The sequence below is a fragment of the Enhydra lutris genome, unplaced genomic scaffold, assembly GCF_002288905.1.
Source record: "Enhydra lutris kenyoni isolate GAN:26980312 unplaced genomic scaffold, ASM228890v2 scaffoldscaffold35, whole genome shotgun sequence".
In the NCBI taxonomy this organism is placed as follows: domain Eukaryota; kingdom Metazoa; phylum Chordata; class Mammalia; order Carnivora; family Mustelidae; genus Enhydra; species Enhydra lutris.
This window is the reverse complement of record NW_019154119.1, coordinates 11,719,582-11,739,067: the sequence shown is the minus strand read 5'-3', so window position 1 is coordinate 11,739,067 and position 19,486 is coordinate 11,719,582. Positions and strand designations below refer to the sequence as shown.

The 19,486-nt window shown below is 38.2% G+C and overlaps 1 protein-coding gene across 2 annotated transcripts in view; it reads right to left on the bottom strand.

The window, feature by feature from the left end:
• Positions 1–19,486, bottom strand: part of LOC111154100 (neuroblastoma amplified sequence) — a 333,307-nt gene that overhangs the window by 182,420 nt on the left and 131,401 nt on the right. For both annotated transcript variants that reach the window (XM_022513484.1, XM_022513482.1), the window contains exons 24-28: positions 18,585–18,770; positions 16,862–17,035; positions 7,666–7,799; positions 2,741–2,803; positions 519–641 (exon numbers count right to left, since the gene is read on the bottom strand). In XM_022513484.1, the coding sequence (XP_022369192.1) occupies positions 519–641; positions 2,741–2,803; positions 7,666–7,799; positions 16,862–17,035; positions 18,585–18,770 (680 nt within the window). The remainder of the gene's footprint in view (positions 1–518; positions 642–2,740; positions 2,804–7,665; positions 7,800–16,861; positions 17,036–18,584; positions 18,771–19,486) is intronic.

Below are 19,486 nucleotides of genomic sequence, written 5' to 3'. Positions count from 1 at the left end.
GGGCGCCTGGGTGGCTCAGTGGGTTAAAGCCTCTGCCTTCAGCTCAGGTCATGATCCCAGGGTCCTGGGATCGATAAATAAAATGGAATTATTATTACTGATCCATGACACAACAAGGATGAATGAAAAAATGAGTACACTGAGTGGGAGAAGCCAAACGAAAGTCTATACGAGATTCCAATTACATAAAGTTACAGAAAATACAAAGTAATATATAGGAATAGACTATACATCAGTAGTAGTCTAGAGAGGGGATAAGGAGGTGATCAGGGGAAGCAAAAGGAAGGGGAATATAAAAGGGCAAGAAGAAGCTTCTAAGGGTGACATACTTATTACCTCAATTGCAAGATGGTTTCACAAGGATCTACAAATATCGAAACTTATCAAATTCTACACTTAATACATGGAATTTAGTGTTGGCCAATTATAAATCAATGAAGTAAAAAAAAAAAAAAAAAGAAAAACAGTACTTATTTTTAATCATATACAAGTGTCAATTAATTTTGTTCATTACTTACTTCCGACCAGTGTGCCTGGTCAGCCTAACCATCAACTTGCGCGCCTCTTCTGAGCTAGACTGAGTGTTCTTAACAAATGAAACTGGTCTCTCAAGTCCATGTTTCTCCAAGAGCTCCGACACACTAAAAGTGAGAGAGGAATTTTTTAGTCTTGATACCAAACAAAAAAGTCTGAGAGTCTTAAACATACAAGCAGCACGTAGGTGTTTAGTACTAAAAACAAAAAGTAGCATATAGAATGACCCAATTTCACATACTGCATTAATTTTCAGAAAAAAAAAGCTAACAATCATATATCAAATCTTATTTCCTGTACTTTAACTACAATGTACTTGGAATTAGTAACCCATTTTTTTTAAAATATGACATATCTTTATCTAAATTTTTTTTATTATTTTCCTCTACTCTAAAAGCATCAAATCAGTAAAACAAGCAAATCTATCATTTCAATACTCAGCTTTTACTCTGAACAATCCTGTGAGTAATTTGTTAGAGGCAAGGTCAATAGAAAAGAAATAAACAATTTTAGAGTTGGAGCCAAAGAAACATCACAAGGCTCAATCTCCCTCCAGAATCTATTTTATAAAAATAAAAAAATACGTCACAAATTTTGTCCCAGATGAACCTTCTTGAGATATCTCATTCCCCAATCAATCATCAGCATCATACATATATGATGGCTGACCTCACCAAATATCACATTTTTGAATTAACTACTACAGCGTTTATAGAGCGTGACTGGCTAGAATTCAGTAGCTCATCGTAAAGACAGGTTTCATGGGTCATGTCACCTGACATCACATATGCTAAAACATTCTTCAGTGATTAGTACCTATGAGGTGGAAGAGAAAAAAAAATTCTTATTTTAAAAGGTCAGTAACTTAAACTAAACAGGGAAAGACATGGGTATCATCCAGAAACTGACCACATATAACTGTTTCCTTGAGGTAGTAAGAGCATAATGTGATATCAAGACCACTCATGGTTATACCCAGGAACATACCATGAAATTCTGTGAAATACTGTGAAATACCTCTTTATTTCACCATATCTTTTTGATATCACTCTTCTCAGTTTCATTACAGAAAAAAAGGTAATCATGCGAATTTGTAAGGAATGAATCTATATTGACTTAATCCACTAAACTTTACTCAAACTATGTTCAGCTTCTCAAGGACACCAGAGATAGGAGAAACACAGCCAAACTAAAATAAGCTAAGGTTGAAAAGAAAGAAAGAACTTGATTTATTAAGAATTTTTCAAGAAAAAAAAAAAAAACAACTGTATAACTTTCAGGACACAAAGTAACAAGCAGCAAGGTAGTAATAAATATAGAAACAGAGGTCCTAAGGGAAGTGAATGATTCTTCATTCAACTCCCAGACACATATGGCACAAAAACACTGTTTCCTTAAATACAACTTGAAATATTTTTTGCTCAAGTCCCTTAAATTCAATGAATAAAACTTCTAATTAGTAGACTCCAAATTATTATACTTTTCTATTCATATCACCACTATAAAGTGATGGTATTACCTTATAATTCTATAATTATGTGTTGGAAAAAATTTTGTTAGCCCTAAAATTTTTAATAGTTATTTAAAATTACTCAAGCATCTTCATATACACATATAAATGCTAGTAAAATATATTTGACTTCCTAAATGCCAAATTAGGAATTTCAGGCTCCAATACAGAAAGTTTAATGCTTCATTCTGACAGTGAAGAATATTACTGTAGAGTTACTTGAAGGCTCTAGTGCAGTTTGATCTAATCCAGATATCCTATCAGAGCTAATATGCCCAAAAAATGGAAATCAGGAGTATAATAAACACTGTTTGCTGACAGACATAATAACTGTTGCAGGAACTAACATTTCTTGTGTACCTCATGGGTAGGAAGCACTTTAAATGGTTACTCTAACATGAATCCCATTAGCTCATGGGTTAGATACTATAAATAAGAAAACCCGGGGTTCAAAGATCACACAGCTTCTGAGTCACCAGGCCCATATTTGAACACAGGTCCACCAGTCTTCAAAATCCAGGCTCTTAATTACCCTGCCACAGCTAGCGGTACATCTGTATTAAGAAGATTCACTCCCAAGAGAGTCAAACAAATAGGAAGTCAAACTGCAAATGACCACTGGACATATGAAAAGTAACGTTTCTTGGGCAGACCTCCTGCATCAGCACGGAGCCAACAGACTAACATTTTTCTCACCTGAGAATTTGTTCCAGTTGGTCTGCCATGTCATGAAGAGCATTTGTTACCTCTGTTTTATGACTGAAAGATTAAGAGAAAAAAATTAAAGTTAAGTTTTAGTAGTAGTTTTTTACATAGAATATAATACTCAAGTGAAAAAAGATATGGTTTCCCTTATAGTTAATACACAACAATATTACACTGCTAGGCAAAATGTTGGTCTTATTTCTGAACATCTTCAGCTCTGCCTACTCGTGATCTATGTCTCTAATAAATAAATAAAATCTTTAAAAAAAAAAAGAATACAGGGTTTTTCCTTTGTGAATTGACATCCATAAACGTAATTACTATAGTTTTTTTTTAGCCAGTGGAATATGTTGCCTACATAAGACGCACAAAAATTAATTAGGTTAAATAAGTGTTCATTTCCTAAGTGATTAAAAAAAATAACAGTTTACCATTTGGTAAATAACCACGTAACTACTAAAAATGAACAATGAACCATAGGCAGAATAAAACTGATGAACTTGGCATGAAGAGAATCACAGAAAATATTTGGAAGCTCTATATTTTAATAGTAGGCTAATTTAAAAATGTTACTTAGAAAACTGTAAATATGAAACATAATCATTAAGAAATACATGGAAAACAAGAGAGTATCAATCTATTTTTGTATTTACAAAAGATCAAAAGAAACCATTAATCTGAAGCCAAGAAAAAGAGGCATTTCTTAGCCTACACACTCTTCAAAAACACACTAATTCTGTAATTATAATGTTTACATAAAATATGTTCTTTTAATATCATCATTCATTGATACTTCATGGTAGGCAAATTACTGTTTAAAAATTAACAGATTCGCTCTAGTTGATATTTATGCTAGTTTGATCTTACTGAAAAACAAGGTCTAATACACTTATTCCTAAAAATTATACGTGTCACTTGGGAGTCAATGAGTTAGACGAGTTGATTCAAGGACAACAAAGGAGGCACAAAGCTGAAAGACAGACTATCAAGTTTCCCAGCAAGGCCATTTAAGGAAAAGACTTCCCACCACTACTGCCCCCTGTCACAGACATTAAGAGAAGCCTCTGCATCTCTTGTTACCCTCTAGGGAGAACAATTTTACTACTAACACCCTGATAGCCACTGGGTTGAGGTTTCTAAATGATGGGTAATGACATTGTGCTACAAAATCTGTCCATACAATGCCTTTACCAGCCTTTTGCTGCCTACTGACAGCCCACAGCTCTCAGAGAGAGACCTACGGTTCCCAGAGGCACACCTGCTATTCCTGCCAGTCTTTACTAAGGATGTGAGATAACCTATGGGCATATCTCTGTAAGTCTGGGTAATAAACACGTGCTGAGGCACCCTACATGAAGATTCCCTAATCCTAGATGGAGGAAGGCAAAGACATATTAAGCGCTACCACAATCTCCATTCAGCTCTACCACTGACAAGCCTAACTGCTGGGATTCCTTCTGGGTGGTCAGTACTGAGACCCATGATGAGGTGATGAATGATCAGGATCTCTAAACTACCCAACATTTCTGTAACATACTAGAATCTAAGATGAATCTACACACAAAAAAAATCAAAGCTTAAACAAGAGGACAAGCTAGGTGCTCACATACGAGGCGATTTCTCAAGCACTCCTACAATGAAAAGGCTTTATCTTGTCACAAGGCTTCCAATCAGTTTCTTAGTGTCTTAGATATAAATTGATGATCAAGAATCACTCAACATGGAGGACAGTCCCTAACAGTAAAGGCAGATATACAAACAACCAGGATATGAAAAATGAGAGACCGTGGTGAAAAAGCGTGTAGTGCAGGGAGCAGAGGAACAGAGTTTCCTACTCTGAAACAAGAGTAGGACACTATCTTATTTTAAAAGTTCTTAGAATTTAAATAAGAAAGTCAAAATAAATCTTAAAATTCGAAAGATGGATGAAAAGATAAAACTGAAGGAACTCCCAGATCATTTAACAAAAGATCAAAAAGTGGGGAAAAGAATAAAAAAGGCAGTAAATAAAGAAGTATTAAAAAATAGAGAAAGAAAAAGAAAGGGAGTACAAATAAAATTACCAAGGAAACTTATCAAGGAAAGAATGTAAGAAAATTTCCCAAAGCTTTAAAGGGCAGGATTTTCCAGATTGGAACAGGCTGTCTAAATGAACAACATAACAAATTCAGAGTCACAATAAAACACATCCTTACGATATTTCAGAACATCAGAGATGAAGAGAGGCATTGAAATATCCAAAAAGGAAGAAGCCATCTATAAAGCAGTGATTTACAATGGTGTGGGACTAACTGACAATCCTGGGAGGGGAGGACAAGACTGGTGCCTTCAAAACTCACAAGGAAGAGATTATAAACCTAGAACTGTATATAGCTAAGGTTTCTACCAAGTTCAGGGGGCAATTCTGGTAACTTTTTGACATGGAACAGTCTTAAAATAAAAATGCGTCCATGTAATCTTTGACAGGAAACTGTGAAGATTGTGTTCCATCAAAATGAGAGAATAAGTAAAGGAAGAAGAAAAGAAATTTCAGAAATGCAATATGTAACATGAGAGAGAGGCAAACCCAAGCCTCAGGATGGCAGCTGTACAGAATATGGAACAATTAACCCACATCAAAGCAAGAGAAAAGACATCCAAGAAGGATGTTCCAAAAGGTACAGAGGGAGAGAAAATGGGAAAAAAGGAAGGAACTAAGATATGTCTGACTACAGAAAAGAGCTTTCTATTTCCATCAGAAGAGGGAAGGAGATAAATGGAAACAAAACAACAAAAAAGGAAAAGGAATTTTCTAAAATCAAAGGGGGAAAAAAAAACCAGGAAAAACAAAAAGTTGCATACAAAGGAAATATAATCATACCCAGATCTGCAGAAACAATACTTACATAATATAATGATGAAAATGCTACCCTAACTATACTGAAAAACCGGTAGAAGTAGGTATGGGGGATGGGTAGACCTCCATAAAAGGAAGTCCATAATCACGTAAAAATGCAGCCACAACATGAGCTGTCAGAGGAGGCAGGCAAAGACCAGAAGAAACACATTCTCTAAGCTGGTGTTTCCTGGGGGAGACACGGGGAAGGTGGGGCAGCAAACAGCTGTTGATCAATTACAAGTTCTTCAATTTCTTCACTTTCATTATGTGCATATGTTACTTTATAGTTAAAAATTAGGAGAGGATTATGTCTCTTTGGACTCCATCTTTTTTTAAATTTTTGTTTATTTAAGTAATCTCTATACCCAATGTGGGGCTCGAACTCATGACCCTGAGATTAAGAGTCACATGCTCTCCTGATTGAGCCAGCCAGGCACCCCCCAGACTCCTTGATCTTGGATCAGCACCTCTATGACACAGACTTTTCACAAAGTGGAAAAACCAGCTGACTTGGAGAGTGTCTCACACTTTGCATTTACTTGACCGTTTCCTTCATGGTGTGATTTAACTTGTTCCCCCTTCTCTGCATCCACTTGAAATCCTGAAGCTCGGCCCAGAGGACTGACTAGAGTAAGAATGACCACCTTTACTTCAGATTGGCACCTCACAGGAGGCATGTAACACCAGGCTGACTGTGACAGCACATCTGGTAGCTTAATTAAAGGTGACGGCAGTCGGCCTCTATTTTCGAAAGCTAAATTTCCCCTTTGAAATGACAAAAAAAAAAATAAATAAATGAACTTGCTAAGGTAATACTTCGGTCCCACGCAAATATCCTTTACCCATCAAACTCACATCTGATTGCAGTACCGTTGGTGACTGCATGAAACTATCTCACAATGGGGTGCAAACTTGGTGATCTCTATCATTCAGTTCACAGAAAATTAAAATTTCCTTAGAAGGAAAAGAGAAAGGGAGCAGCATTAGTCACAGTAGCCGAGATTGATAAGAAACAACCTAAGGGTCCATCAAAAGATGTATGAATCACAAAAATGTGCCATTTTTATATACACAATGGAATATGAAAGTCATTAAAAAAAAAAAGGAAATCCTGTCCTTTATGACAACATGGATGGACTTTGAGGGCATTAAGCTAAGTGAAAAAAGTCAGATAAAGAAAGACAAATATTGTATAATGATCTCACTTATATGTGGAATCTTCTTTAAAAAAAAAAAAAAAGAAGAAGAAGAGGTGGGAGTGGGAGGCATGGGAAATGGGTAAAGGCAGTCAAAAGGTATAAATTTCCAGGTCTAAGATAAGTATGTACGGGGGACAATGACATACAATGTTCCACTCAAGGAATAATTTGGGAAACCAACTGAAAACAACAAAAACACTGTTATATGTTATATTTGAAAGTTGTTATAAAAGTAAAAGATCTCATCACAAGGTAAAAAACTTTTTGTTCTTTTTTTTTGTATCTGCATGCAATGACAGATGTTAACTGTGGTCGTTTCATGATGTACGTCGAGTCATTACGATGAACGCCTCAAACTTATGCAGTGCTGTGTGTTAATTATATTTCAATAAAACAAAGAAAAACAAAGTAAAATAAAATTATGTATATTCATACATTACTACTTGAACACGATTATTATAGGCAAGGGCCAAGAACAAATAATTTGCAGAATACCACGAGCTCATAAATATGAAAAACGCTTAATTAGAAACAACCTAAAACAGAGACATCACTCTCTATGTGCTAGATGCAAAGTACTTTTTGTTGTGGTGGTGGTGATATTTTTGTTCTTTGACGGATAATTGATCAAGGTTGGCAAAATTATAGTGATTGCTCAAACACCGCTGGAAAAACAGAAGTTTATCTCTAGGCAACAGGTTTGCAGATGATTCCATTTTCTTCTCTGTATATTTTTTATATGCCCAAAATTCTGTCTAATGAACCCTCTGGGAAGCAACATTTTCATTTCAGCTGGTCGGATGAAAAGACAATAAGCCTGGCACAAGGTAGGTTCTTACCCATATCCTCTTTGTGGAAGACATTCTAATATGTCATAGCAAAGAGCCAGCTGGTCATTTCGTTCACAGTTGTAGATGCACTCCAGAGCTACTGCCATCAGCTGGTCCTGATCGGGAATAATTTTTTGCTGCAGCTAGAGAAAAGAAAGCATGCTGTACTAAACGTCAGTAGATTTAGAGTCAGGTTTTCCATAGCCCAGTGCAACTGTCAACAGAATATTAAACAGTGCAATTAATCAGCTGCAAAAACAAATCTTGATTTTTCTTTAGCTTACAGACTTTTGGGGTCTTTAATAATTCTAAATGAAATCACATTTGAATTACAGAATCAGCTAGAAAAGATCATTTGTACCCATAAGCTTTGCATCTGCTAAAAACAGATTCTTCAATTTATGACCCATTCAGGATAAAGTAGACAGAAGAAACATAGTGAATTAAAAAGGCAATTCATTAAAAGCATTTCTAACCCTAAAGCCAAATTTTATGTGTTTCAATTACAAAAATATATAAAATTCCTTAACTAATATTCAGAGATGTTTGAACCTACTATTTTTCAGGATGCATTATATATTAGTCATGTAACTAAACATCACTGACATTATTCGAAAGAAGTCTCATTGCAGTGCAGCAATATTCAAATCACAGAACATATTCTGATGCAGAAAGCCGGCTACCACGGGTCATTGTCTCTACAGGATACAAACTTCCCAGTGCAAACCAGACTTTCTTTCTTATTTTCCAGACTACAAACATACTGTATTTGTGCCTTGTTTTTCCTATCTCTACTTCTCAGCTCACTGGATATTAACACCTTCCTAATATCATTGTTGTGAGGATGAAATTAATACATGAAGAATGCTTCCATTATTACCGAAGACACTAAAATGGAAAGCTGAACCTATGCTCTCAGAGCCCTATTCAATGACAAAATAAGTTTAAAGCAATTTCCATAATAAAGATCTGGTGGCTTTCGACATTTTAGTAGAAACTCAAGAAAGTGATAGAGAGAAGCTGCCAAACAAGGCATCTTCTCAGTAGAAAAATCATATCAATGGATGCGAAGAAGAAACATTCAAGTAACAGAAAGTGAAGTTTTCCAAAGCAGCAGAGTTAATGGAGTTCTATACCTTTCTTCAAGGGGTTAAGAAAAAAACATGGCGTTAATTTGACATCAACATGTGACAGAGTTATCCAAGGTTGCCAAGTGACAGACTGGTGAAACAGAGCCAGAACACAGTAAAAATAATTATTATTAAAAATTAATTAAAATCACTAATTTTTCCCGATTTCTTATCGTGTCCCAAGTGCTACTTCTATGTGCTTCCCAAGCATTCATTCCTAATTCCTCAAACCATTTCCCCAAGGGGAGGCTGGGGCACTGACAGGACACGTCACTTGTTCAAGGCGTAAAGCTGGTCATGGTCACGCCAGGAGCCTGATGGAGGCAGCCAGCCCCAGGGCCCACACAAAGCGACGTGGTCTCTTACGCTCCTGCAGGAAAACTTCACATACAGGAAGAACAGGAGAGATGGAGGAAAACTACAGTCATAAACAACTCATATAGGAAAAGGAAAAAAACTGAAAGCAGTTTCAGTGAAAGGAATACATTGGAAAACCAACTGAAACAGAAGCCTGTGTTTCTGTGTTTCTGTGATGGTTCCCTTGATTTCCTTGCTTCCTATCTTTCCCTCCCTGCAACATTCAAGTATCACTTGGAAGTTAAATGTTCTAGAATCCACAGTGGATCACGTCTGTTCAAAACCTTGTTGGTAACCCTTAGTAGGCCTACACTGTGAAAGGTAAAGAATAAGCCTTCCATCCAAGTTCCTTCACGGCCTGGTGCCAACTCACCCTTCCTGTCCTATGAACCGCTAGGCAAATTTTAGTTCATGCAAATTAAATTACTTGCCTTATATAAACATGATATTAGTCTTTTGTCTCTTTGTCTTATTCTACTCCTGCATGGAACTTCTTCTCAAAAACTTAGTTTTGCCCTATCTAAAGCCTCCCTGAGAATCCCACTTTATCTCTATTTGCCCTGACTTCAGTCAGGCTTTCCCGGATTTCTAGTCTTGTCCATAAGCTCCATAAATGCTGGTCTAATGAACACGTCCTCATGCTACTCTCAAACACGGATCCTTCTCCTCTCTGTATTCCTACGGCTTCTTTTTGTTCCTTCCTGGGCCATTTAGCATATCTTTCTTAAAACAATCTATTATGCACATGAATTGTAATGCTCAAAGGTTTGAGACACTTCCTACTATTCATGCTCTGTTCAACTCTACAAGATGCCTAACTTCATAAAGTGTAAGAAACACTTCTTCTTATTTCCATCACTCCTGTCCTAATATCTCAGTGGTAACTGTTAAACCATCATCTGCCCCACCTCAAGCCAATAGAAGAGAGCGCCTCTAAAACTTTCTAGGAAATCAGTAAGTCTTCCCCACCATGGGCAGCAGATTATTTTCCATACTGAAGAGCAAGGTAAAATTTTAAAAAATTATAATTTGGTTTTTAAAAATGGTCTTAAAATTATGCACTACACATAAGTAGATAAAGAACAGATGACAAATATGATACCTGGAAAACCCCAGAGAACGAAGCAATAAAAAAAATAAGTGAAGTGGCAGAATGCAAAATTAGCATACAAAATTAACAGCTTTCATATACAGAAACAACAAACAGAGGAGTGAACGTAGGGAAAAGTCGCTTTAAAATAGAAACAGAAAATTAAATGCTTAGGAATAAATTTAGCAAGAAATGTGCATGACCTACATGAGGAACATTTTCAAACACTCCTGAAAGACAGTAAAAAAAGACATGAACAAACAGAATGATACCCCCTCTTCTTGAATAGGATGACTTAACATTATAAAGATATTGGTCTCGCCAATTTATAACTTTAATATAATCACAGTAAATATAGCAACAAGCTATTTTATTTTTATTTATTTATTTATTTATTTTTAAGATTTTATTTATTTATTTGACAGAGATCACAAGTAGGCAGAGAGGCAGGCAGAGAGAGAGGAGGAAGCAGGCTCCCCAATGAGCAGAGAGCCTGATGCGGGGCTCGATCCCAGGACCCTGAGATCATGACCTGAGCTGAAGGCAGAAGCTTTAACCCACTGAGCCACCCAGGCGCCCCCCAACAAGCTATTTTATGGAATTAGCCAAGTTGTTCAAAAGTTCAGATGGAGAAACAAATATGTAAGAATATCTTTTTAAAAAGTTCAAAAAATAAGCAAAAAACAAAACAAAACAAAAAACCTAGGGGGAAAAAAATACAGAGGAATACTACCCTTACCAGATTTTTAAAACCCATTATAAAATCTCTATAAATAAAACAGTGCACTCTAGGGGCACCTGGATGGCTCAGCTGATTAAGCATCTTGATTTCAGCTCAGGTCATGATTTCAGGGTCGTGAAATCAAGCCCAACATGGAGCTCTGCACTCAGCACAGAGTCTGCTTGTCCCTCTCCCTCCCCCTCTGTGTCTGGCCCTGCTTGTTTTCTTTCTCTCTTAAATAAATAAATAAATAAAATAAGATACAAAATAAAACAGTGTGCGCCTAGTATACAGACAAACCAGTAACAATATAAAAACTCTAGAATGAGGGGCACCTGGGTGGCTCGGGTCATGACCTCGGGGTCCTGGGATCGAGCCACATGTCAGGCTCTCTGCTCAGCAGGGAGCCTGCTTCCCTCTCTCTCTCTCTCTCTCTCTCTCTCTGCCTACTTGTGATCTCTGTCTGTAAATGAATAAATAAAATCTTAAAAAAAAACAACCAAAAACAAAACTCTAAAATGAGATGAATGAACAAATGGAAATTTGGTATATGACAAAGGTGGCATCTTAAATCACTCAAGAAAAGACAAAACTTTCAATGAATGGTGCTGGGACACAACTAGGTAGCCATCTGGGGGAAAAAAATTAGATCCACATCTCACCATACAAAAGAATGAACTCCAAGTAGATTACTGATCTATCATAAAAATAAAACCATAAAAGTACTGAATGAAAATGAGTGAATTTTTCTTTAACTGGAGTAGGAAAAGGCTTTCTCACCATGACTCAAAATACAGAAGCAATAAAAGATTGTTCAATTTGACTACACATAAATAAAAAGATAAAAATTCTGGCCTGACACGAATCACCATAAACAAAGTCCAAAGGCACCCTACCAACTGGGAGAAATATACACAATACATACCACAAAAAAGGGCTAATTACACCAATAAATCTCAATTTCTACAAAAATAAATCACAAAGGAACAAAAGTCCAAGTGAAAAATGGGGGAAAGGCACGATGGACAATTCACCAAAAAAGAAACAGCTCCCTCAAATATATGAGGAAATGTTCTAATTCACTCATAATTAAAAAAACGCCAATTAAAACAACACTGAAATATCACTTTTCACCTACCACATTGGCAAAAATTTTAAAACACAGCAACATACTCTGTCCACAATGCTGTAGAGAAATAGGGATGCTCCTCCACGACTGGTGGGAAAGTCAAGCGGACCAAGACCTCTGGAGAGAAATCTGGCAATGGCAACATGACCCTGCCTTTAGGCTCAGGAGCCCTCTTCAAGGAATACACCTTGAAGCTATACCAAAGACACAAAAATGCGTATGAACAAGGTTATTCACCTATGAACAAGGTTCATACGCATTGTTTGTAACTACAAACTACTAGAAATAGAAAACTAGTGAGACTGAAGAAATGAATTTTTTTATTTTATTATTTTAATTTTTATAGCCACCCATGCTAGAGGCTACCACACTGAATAGCACAGTTCTAGAGGCACTTTTCCATTCCCTAAGGAGCGTGGGCCCAAAGCAGGCAAGCAGGAAATTGCAGACAAGGGTTTAAAGTGTTAAGCAGACTCTCCCATCTATACCACTGCTGGCACACAGGCCTCGGTCCGCACCCAAAGCTTCCAAACTCAGGGCCCTGGAGTACTGCACTGCAGGAACATGGGAGAACTGGGAGCAGGAGAGTCCTTTTGGAACTTGACACAGTTCCATTCCTGATCAGATGAAAGTGACCTTCGCCACTAGGAGAACTGGAGGAACAGCAAACCAACAGTCAGAAATAATCGTCACACAGATCAAGAGGCTTTCTATCAGAATCACTGGATAAATTGTCAAATGCACATCCCAGGTCCATATCCCCCAAATTCTAATCCATTGTATCTGGGTTCGGCCTAGAAAACTCTATTTTTTTTTTAAGCCCATGGTTCCCATACACAACGCATTAAAAGAAGAAGAAGAAAAAAGAAATGCTAGCACAGAAGACGGAGAACAATACGAGAAAGCAGAATATTTATTCCCAAATCACCTCCATCCAGACTTGCTTAAGTTCCTTTGTAAATTCCACTTTCCAAAGGGCCATGCAAATAAAGAGCAACAGCTTAACTTCACAGGTGAGCCAGACGAGTGCTTAAAATCAAGATGTTATAAAGGAGAGGAAGAGTGAAGCACGTGTTACGGTTAAAAGGATAAATATGTGTTTGTATTATTGTTCCCAAGTGCTCACTCCCTTCTTTCCAAGACAGGATTATGCTTCCCCCCCCCCTTAACAACAGGCTTGGCTCAGACCTCCTCTGGCCTGTGAAACGTGAGAGGATGTAACTTGACAGCACTCACACTCGAAGCTAAGCTTTAAGAGCCACTGTGTGGTTTTGCTTTGCTCTTTCAGTCCTGGGCCACAGCTTAGAAAGGGGCCTGCTCTTTTAGCCAAGTCATAACAAGACATGGAACAAAGCAGAAGCCCAACCATAGCCTATACTGTGACTGTGGGAAATGAATGTCTGCCATTCTAAACTACTCGGATTTGGTGATGGTTTGTTAATGCAACATAACTTAGCCTGAGCTGTCTGATACAGAAATCATTGCTCCTGTTTCCTGCTATATTCTATAAACACTGTGCTTGACTCATGGCAGATCCAAGGTACATTCTTTCTGTGAAGAGTCAAGTAAAATAAAATAAAAACAGTGCTCCAAGCACAATCCTAATAAAGCAAACAAACATTAGCAAGTGGTCTTAGAGCATCATAATGAAACCCAGTTTCAATCATTCACCCATCATTTGCCCTGACTAAATGTACTAAGCACCTACTCTCTGCAAAGCGCTGACTTCCTGGTAATACACAGAAGACTGAGACATAGAGAACACACATAGGGAAAAAAAGGGAGGAAAAGAGAAACACGTGAACATGAATTATGACACAGTGTGATGTGCGTTATTACAGAGGCAAGGACAAGACCTGTCATCGCACAGAGAAGTCACAGGTCTCCTAGCAGAGAGAATCCTGAAGGACAGGCAGGTGTCTGTAAAGGGAAGAAAAGGGAAGCGGACCATCCCAAACAAAGGAAATCGTCTATAAAAGCAAAAAGAGGCATGAAAGGACAGACAGACAGCATGAAGACAGGTTGAGAAGGTCAGAGTGAGTGGACTAGCACAGTCACTCTCAGAGGGAAATGAGGCTAAAGAGACGGATTGGAAACAGACCACAAAGAACCTTCTAAGCCCCTCCAGAGAGCCTAACATTTACTTGTAGACACTGGTTTCCCACAGATCATGACATGACCAAATTTCCGTTGAGGAAAGATAATAGTGATAGAGGTAAAGAGGATAGATTGGAAAGGGGGAGCCCAACAACCCCACTGTTTTCTGCTTTGATGTTTAGATATTTCAACAAAAGCAAATGGCTGCATGTTTTATTCAAAAGGCACATACTAAATTACCAAGTAAAAACAATGAAAAGCTGACGACACACAAAGGATTTCCAAGGCTCTGTAAGGAAGAAGAATCACAAACAAGATTACTGGAAGGAATTTAAAGTCACTTCTTTCTTCCTCATAAAACATTCATATTCAATCCATCCTGCTGCTCGAACAGTGCTCCGCTGTCAGAAGCAACACACCCTCGGCTCACAGCAAACCACCCCAAATTCAAAATCAGAATACTAAGTGGGAACTGCCTAGGAGAAGATGGAAAATTTTAAACAGCCGAAGAACAGAGACACGTTTGACAAACAACCCTTTGTCAGAAATGAAGAAAATGTGTAAGGTTACTTAAGCAATGCTTTCTTTTTTTTATCCTGGTTATAGGGTCTGTGGCCATATACTTCAGAGGACTTCAGACTGCAGCACAGGCCAGCCCAAGGAAGTGCCCTCACTTAGAATTTAGGATAGGAAGGGCCTTACATCGCTTCTGCTTGAAACCCAATCCAAGGCTTTGAAGAGGACTATAAAGTCAGTGCCTTACAGTGATGGTGCTATGCCACTTCCTGCGTGAGCCCCTCCAACAGAAAGGGAGCCACTGTCTCTTGAAACAACACATTTGATTTATGGCTAAATTAAGAGGTTATTTACTTCGCAACAATATGCTGCACTTAAAATCATTTACGGCCACTGAATGTGAACAACCATTTGAATCCCGCAGAAGTACAGACCTATAAATACAGCTGACCCCGGCACTGCGAGGGTCCGCTTACTCATAAACAGAATCCAGTACTGTAAATGCATTTTGTCTTCCGTATGACTTAATAACACTTTCCTTTCTCTAGCTTACCATTTTCTAAAACTAATCAACTGTTTATGTTATTGGTAAGGTCAACAGTAGGCTACTGATCGTTAAGTTTGGTGGGGGGGGTAGTCAAAAATTATACACAAATTTTTCGCCTGCATAGGGGGTGGGGGGCTAGTGCCCCTAAACACTGCATTGTTTGAGAGTCAACCATATAGTACTCTCAAGCAAATATCAAAATTATTAAGAATAATTATAGATTTCCTTATGAGTTTTCATAAATATTTTCATAAATATGAAGATTTTCATAAATATTTTGAAGGTCCTAAGGGGCAAGAATCTTTTCCTCTTCTGTTGGTGTTAGGGTAAAGCTTAATGAAGAAGAACACAGCTGTGAAATTAGAAGACCCATGTGTTAAAAAAAAAAAAAAAAGCAGCAGCCCATGTGTGAATCCAGACTCCACTCCTTACTGTGTGACCCTGGGCAACTGCCTGACTGCTCTGTATCACAATTTTTCTCTCCTCCGATGACTAATAACAATACCCACCTCATAGGATTGTTGTAAGGATTAAATGAGTCAACACTTGTACAGAGCCTGTCTATATTAAGAATTCAATTATCTATCAAGTATTAGTTTTTCTCGTCTTAATATATATCAATACATATAATCGATAGAAACAGAAAGTCAACAAACTTTGGAATAAAGAAACATGAACTCCTAAAAAAATGGACTGAATTGAAACATGTTTAAAGGATACATGAGAACCCATGATTTTACTCATATGTGGAATTTAAGAAACAAAACAGATGAACATAGGGGAAGGGAAGGGGAAAAAATGTCAAATTGGGAGGGAGGCAAACCATAAAAGACAATGAACTCTAGGGGCACCTGGGTGGCTCAGATGGCTGGGCGTCTGCCTTCAGCTCAGGTTATCACGTCATGTTCCCAGGGTCCAGGGATCGAGCCCTGCCAACAGGCTCTCTGCTCAGCGGGGAGTCTGCTTCTCCCTCCCTCTGCCTGCTGCTCTGCCTACTCATGCTCTGCGCGCTTTCTCTATCAAATAAATAAATAAGATACTTTAAAAAAAGGACACTGAACTCTAGGAGACAAACTGAGGGTTGCTGTAGGTGTTGTGGGTGGGGGTGTAGCTTAACTGGGGGAAAGGCCATTAAGGAGGGCACTTAATGGAATGAGCATTGGGTGTTGCATGCAAACGATGCATCACTAAACTCTACCTCTGAAACTAATAAAAGACTGTATGTTAATTGGGGCACCTGGGTGGCTCAGCTGGTTAAAGCCTCTGCCTTCGGCTCAGGTTAAGATCCCAGGGTCCTGGGATTGAGCCCTGCATCGGGCTCTCTGCTCAGCCGGGAGCCTGTCTCCCTTCCTCTCTCTCTGCCTGCTTGTGATCTCTCTCTCTCTCTATCAAATAAAAAAATAAAATCTTTTAAAAATTTTTAAAAAAAAGACTATATGTTAATTGATGTTAAATAAAATTTAAATAATAATAAAAAAAGAAAAGAATAACATGACAACCGTTTCCTTTTGTTTAAAGGGAAATTACTTATAAATCCTATTATAACAAATTGGCAAATAAAACCTAATTCTGCAGAGAAAGAAGCACAGAGGATCTTAAAAAGTTAGTTTCTACTTACATCTGGTTTGGAATGCTGAAATATCTTCAGGGGAAATTTTAAGTCCCCTTTAGCTAACGTTACTAAATATTCCTTTAATAGCTCGTTAGCCACACCAGGAGACTGTTTCTCACAACGATGAAGAAAAGGAACCATCCACTGGTACGCACTTGTCACATATTTGTCCTCAGAACACTGAAAACACAATTAACCAAAAAAACACATTCAATACCTGATTATTCCAGACAACAAGTTCTAAACCTCACATATGATCAAACTAATGTGAAACAACAGAAGCCCAATGCTTACTATAACAGATACCCCAGCTCACCTCAGAGGTGAGTTGTGAGGGACCAAGCATGACCATGGTCCCTCACAACCTACGCCCCGCTCTGGAAGACCAACACGCTACTACTACAACTCCAACATGAGGTCTCCCAGAGCAGAGAGAGATTCTACCCCAAAAATGTGAGTGTGTGTGAGTGTGTGTGTGTGTGTGTCTGTACGCACGCGCGTGTGCACAGAGAGAGAGAGAGTGATCATGGATAGGAAGAGTGAAACAGAAAAAAGCAGAGAGACAGAGACAGGAGCACTGAAGAGCTCTAGAAGGGAACCACTTGAGGACCGTCTTCTGTATAAAATCCCAGAATCTCTCCCTTTTCCTTTCCTCTTTTGTTTCGCTCCTTTATATCCACCTTCACAAAACTCCAAATGACACACATGATTTTACTCATTCTCCCTGACATTACACAATTCCTTCTTTTATTTATTCCAGAAGATCCACCTAAGTCCTGTAAAAGGAGTCTTACCTATAATACAAGTCAGTTTTCACTGGGTGGGTTTCTCAGGGGTAAAAATTACTAAGCAAAAGGGAAGGGAGCACCTGAGGGAGAAAGATGACTAGAAGAAAAAGGAAGGAAGATGAAAAAGAAAGTACAGGAGGAAGAAAGAGAAGAGAGAAGAGACGAGAAGAGAAGAGAGGAAAAGAAAGAAGGGAGGGAGGAAGTAAGTTAGTTAGTCAGGGAGAGAAGAGAGCACATGAGGCAGCCATGGCTCCTCCCCTCACCCGGCCCATTGGAACCAGGCTGCCCAAGAGCAAAGACTACATGAGGTGTCCCTTGACAGATAGCGCCCGGCAGCGCCACCATTATTGTCTCAGGGGTGTCTCTCTATTCAGTGGGCTCGGCAGAAACCAGGTCCTAAAGTGCGGGAGTGCACTTTCACCCCAGGGTGACCCAGGAAGAATCTAAAAGTGCTGGGCAAATTCTCCTAAGGTCATGAGTCCTAAGCCATGATGTTTTCTTCTCACAAGCACCTAGCCCTATAAACGCCAGTATTTCTGTGTAAGTGAAATATTTAAGTAATTGGGAATTTTAACATAATGAAGGACTAGAAACATGATTATTAGAATAGCCAGCTAGTTTAGAAATATGCCTAGCTAAAAGAAAAAAAAAAGTTTTATACAGAGGAGTATGAATAAAGGGCAAGCAAGGTATAAAAAGAGCCAAAATAATTTGGGGATACTTTCGGTAATTTATTCAAAAATTAGATTTTTTTAAAATTTATTTTTAATTTCTTTTTAATTTTTAATTTCTTTTTTATTTTTATTTATTTTTTAAAACAAGAAACCTTCCTTTATTTACTAAGTGCTCGGGTCTGGAGGACATTTTATCTTCAGCTTTGAGACCCACATTAATCAGAGTACATAGGGAATGCTTAAGAAGAAAGTTAAAATAAAACCTACACTATTCATCAGTAGTCTTAGTTTTTCAATGTCTTTCATCTGCTGGAGTTCTTTCAAGGTCAGGGTTAAATCACACCCGGCTTCGTAAACCAAAGCTTCCAGAGTAACCAAATTATCACACAGAGCCAGCAAACCAGGAATGTTCCGCTCCATTCCAAGTCGAATGAGTGACAACGCGCAGTCGACCTGAAACAGAAAAGCGACAGTAAATCTCAGTGTTCTGTGTCTCCCACATCTTCTCAAGTAAAAGCCTCCAGCACAGAATCTAATTCTGCTAATCACCTTATATAAAATTATATTATCAGCAACATACATTTACTTAGTGCAAAAACAGTAGAGTTCTTCATCAAATATATCGTCAAGCTGTTTCGAAACAATCAGCAAGAAATACTAAAGATAATAAAAGAAAGACAACTATCTTAAATTCATAAAGCATGACAGTTTAAGAGCAGTTTTACATATATTTGTCAATTTAATTCTCACAACATTAACAAGCAGGGGGGGGGTGCTAGTTAGTGGTAATGCCAAATCAATCCTACTTTCACTCTATCACTTGGCTCTGGAAACAAACATTTTTGCTTTTACATCCCCGTTCAGTACCTACCTATCCTTCCACGGCGCCCCCCAGAGAAAAAGCATTCAGAAAACATTCGCTGAATGGTGAACTCTGGGAGACACCTTCTCTGTCTCAATGCAAATATTTACGTTTCATTTAGACCACAGTGAGGACTGATCTTCGTAGACATGCTCAGAACACAGCAATGTGAGTCCCTAACCCTTGACTGGGTTGATGAAAGGACGGACCTCTGATGGCAAAATCAATGAACGTGACCTTCGCTCCCGGCACCTCGCACCCCTCGCTTACTCCCTTACTCCTAGACGACCCGTTATGTACTGGGGGC